General features: G+C 40.2%; 1 protein-coding gene across 1 annotated transcript in view; it reads left to right on the forward strand.

The window, feature by feature from the left end:
- Nucleotides 1–3,220, forward strand: part of LOC107095981 (follistatin-related protein 1-like) — an 11,324-nt gene extending 8,104 nt beyond the window's left edge. Inside the window, exons 4-11 of the mRNA XM_015392391.1 lie at nt 125–254; nt 344–367; nt 473–606; nt 1,089–1,207; nt 1,282–1,394; nt 1,486–1,596; nt 1,676–1,773; nt 2,651–3,220. Of these exons, the coding sequence (XP_015247877.1) occupies nt 125–254; nt 344–367; nt 473–606; nt 1,089–1,207; nt 1,282–1,394; nt 1,486–1,596; nt 1,676–1,773; nt 2,651–2,674 (753 nt within the window). The 3' untranslated portion in view covers nt 2,675–3,220. The remainder of the gene's footprint in view (nt 1–124; nt 255–343; nt 368–472; nt 607–1,088; nt 1,208–1,281; nt 1,395–1,485; nt 1,597–1,675; nt 1,774–2,650) is intronic.
- The last annotated feature ends 601 nt before the right edge of the window (nt 3,221–3,821 follow it).

Below are 3,821 nucleotides of genomic sequence, written 5' to 3' on the forward strand. Positions count from 1 at the left end.
ACTTAGCCAGGACTCTTCCTTCATCTGATCTGATCCCCTCCCCATGCACACACACCAGTAACATGTGATTGTAAAACAACAACTTTTTGTCATTTAACTTTTTGTCTTTTGTTAATGTTTGCAGCGCTGTGAGGAATCAGAGCACTGGGTGTGTGGCAGCAACGGCAGGTCATACAGGAACCACTGTGAGCTGCACAGAGACGCTTGCATCACCCAGACCAAATTACACGTGGCCCACAGAGGACAGTGTGATTGTAAGTACACACCTTTAAAAAATGCTGCTTTCATCTTGTGCACACATCATTGTGTTGTTTGTTTCTTCCTCTTGTCTCATGAAATCCAGGGAAGCAGACAGATGTCAGCCCCAGTAAGTGAGGCCATATTGCAACGTTTAGACCCAGCATCTTAACCTTCAGGGTGGCGCCTGTTTTTCTCTGATTACGTGTGGATGTTTTGCCTGCACCGTTTCTAGTCGTGTGTTTCCTGTCTGAACGTGATCGGCTGAGGGAGCAGGCGATCCACTGGATTTACTCAGAGGTGGAGCGAGATCGTCTGGCCACAAACGCATCCTCCTCCCCCAGAGATGTCCTACAAATGTACTTTCAGGTCACAACATCTTTATGAAATGATCTAACATGAGTTTTTTACAGCTCATCTAATATGAGCTTTTTACACTGTTTATTCTTTCCACACTCTGATCTTAAAATGGAATACATGGTTTGCTTAAAACCTTGGAAAAAATGGCACAACAGCGATAGGAAGAATTGCATTACTATTTTGTGATGCAGATTGCTGGTTGTTATACTAACTATCTGTTGCTCAATATCCTAACATGATAACTAGTTGCTGGTTTAAAGTCTGTAAACTTTAGCCAGCTGGTACGGCCTCAACAGCAGCAGATTTCTCAGAAAAACTTAATTCCTGGTGAGGTTTAAGTTCAGGTAATCCCACCCATCAGTATTTTAACCATTCAATTTTCTTTAATTGAACCTCTTTGGCAGAACGGACAAAAAAAGCCTCCGTTCATAACTCATTATCTTTTTTAAAATAGGGTCCGAGTTTGTTATAAATGTATTTTTTCATTGCAGAGCTATGATGACGGAGATTCCCTGCTGGATTCCAAAGAGTTCCTGCGCTTCCTGAGTCATAATGAGAGAGCTCTGAAACTCACTTACTCCGATAGTCAGGAGACTAACCACCTACTGAGGTCTTTATTTTACAGATACTTCAGCCGGATCTAAAAAGTAAAAGTGATTCCTGAAAGCCTCTTCTTCCTCCCAGGTCTCTTTGTGTCGATGCTTTAATCGAGCTGTCAGATGAAAACCTAGACTGGAAACTCAGTCTATCTGAGTTCATCAACTGTCTGACCCCCACCTACCAACCAACGCAAAGAAGTAGGCAAAGGCTGAGCATTTAAAGTTTACGATACAGTTGGAAAGGTAGACAATGCGTTGAACTCCTGTGACATGTTTGCACTCTGAGCAGAGTGTGCTTTGGAGGATGAGGTCTTTGAGGATGGAGCTGAGACTCGGAGGGAATGCAACAAGTGTGTGTGTGCCTGTGGAAACTGGGTTTGCACTGCCCTGACCTGCGATGGTGAGCATGAAGAAGAGCAGTTTGGGTTGCATCTAAACCCAAGTCAGTCTAGAGCGTCTCAGTTTACATCGTCTTTCAGGGGGGCGTCTGGAACAGAAGCATGATGATGAAGGAGAAGAAGAAGCGATGACGGAGGACGAGTGGACGAGGACAGTGGGTGAACTCAACGCTTTGCAGGTTTTATTTTTTTGTAAAGCTGTATTTATAATCTCAAACTGGATTGAAGTAGTTCACTGGAAATTATTACAATGAATCAAAATCTCATGTCTTAAATGTACAGACCACAGTTACATCCAAAGTGTTGATGTTTTTTGGGGTTTCTGACCCGCATGCATGAGAGAAAAGCAGGGAAATAATGTTTGTTTTTAATAAACTACTTTATCCATTAATTACATTTATCTCAATAGATTAGAATGGAATAGAAACGAACAGAACAACAGCACACTTGGTCTTCATATATACGTACATATATAATATACTAAATATTTATGTTTATATTTCCTTTAAAACATCAATGAATTCCAAAAAAGGTTAAAAAACAATCCACTGGACTTTTTTTCCAAGTTTGAAGACGTTTCTCTTCCATCCAGGAAGATTTTTCAATCCACCCCTTTGGAATGGGGGTCATTAGGCTTCTCTTGTTAGCCTGCAATGCCCGACCCCCATGTCTCTGAAAGGAGGTGGTTAGAGGGAATTGTTGGCCCGGCTGAACAGGCAAGATCTTCTGCTCCCCTGTAGGAGGGGTTGGGGTTGCGATGATAGCGGGAAGGAATTAGTTCAATTGCTGCATATCAATGAATGCAACCATCAATGAATAAATAAGCTATTCGATCAAAATATAATAACACGTAGTAACCTGCTTCAGATGGGAGATGTTTAATCAGCAAAAGCAGAACAGAAATACTAAGTTATTGAGAAAAAATATCTATTAGAATTGTAAAATGAGCTAATGACTTTTGATTTACAAGCTCTATTAGCTTTTATAATCTTAATAAGATTTAAGCATAAGTGTGCTTGATTACTAATACATGAATATTTTCCACTTTATCTCCAGGAGATCTCCATCACTGGCAGCTGAGGAAGCGTCACAGAAACCAGTGAAGCTGTTAAGCGCTGACCTTTTCCCAAACTGGACTTGTTTGGACTCAGATGGGATGGATCTGGTTTGGGAAGGACTTCTTCACCAGACGTTCACATTTCTACCATAGGATTAAGGATTTCATATTTCTAAGAGTGCAGCTTTTGCCTTTTTGTTTATTATTAAACTCCTTTACAGTGACTATCCTGATATGTGATTTTAGCAATGCCAGTTGGATATTATTGATCAAGTTTCAGAAGGAGGTTTGGGTGAGAACTCAGAATAAGTTGAGGGGTAAATATCTGCATATTCTTGGTTTTTGGTTACTTCTGAAAGTTTCTCCATGAACCAACTCTGGTTAGGATTAGGATTTGTTGAACTTCTGACTCTGTCCCACATTTTAGATGAGGTCTGACATCAGGATCGTGGTCCAACCCAGTCTATCTGAAAAACATGCAGTAGGAAAAAGTGTGACATCACCACATTTTGACTCCTAAATGCATCTCAGTTCCAAGTTTTAATTAACCTATTTATTTTACGCTCCACTGTCATTCTTATTATCCTGCGAGCAGAACAGCCATTGGCTGGACATTAAAGGGGCGGAGCCTCCTAGTTTGTGAGGTGGAGCTAGCATCAGCTTCTCCTTGGTGCTAGATAAGAACATCCTGGTCAATGACATCACTGTGACCATGCCCACCTTCTAGCTTCGGATGACATGTTAGCTTATGTGCTCATCTTTAAAGTCCTGTTGCTATGGAAACATGTCAGGGTGTTGACATGTTTTTAGGAGGTTCTTTTTGACACCAAGTGCATGAGAAGGAACTCTCTGAAGCGGGGATGCCATTACATAGTTGGAGAAGTCACCATCAGTCATTACCTCGTTTTTTGCCTCTATTCCATTCTGATTGAAAAAAAACTTTAAATCACTCTACCTCACAGCCACATTATTTACTTTTTTATTTATTCTGCAGTTTGCCTTTTTTAATTTAATGATGATGAATAAAGATTTTCTTTAAAAAAATGACATAACTTGTTGACTGTTTTTAGCAGCTTCAATTGATAGATATAGGAAATAGCGCCTTCTTAAAAAAAATTTATCTTAACAATCCAAATAGGCTACATTAAAAGTATCAGTTTCTCCAACATG

The sequence above is a fragment of the Cyprinodon variegatus genome, unplaced genomic scaffold (assembly GCF_000732505.1).
Source record: "Cyprinodon variegatus isolate N-32 unplaced genomic scaffold, C_variegatus-1.0 Scaffold589, whole genome shotgun sequence".
Lineage (NCBI taxonomy): Eukaryota > Metazoa > Chordata > Actinopteri > Cyprinodontiformes > Cyprinodontidae > Cyprinodon > Cyprinodon variegatus.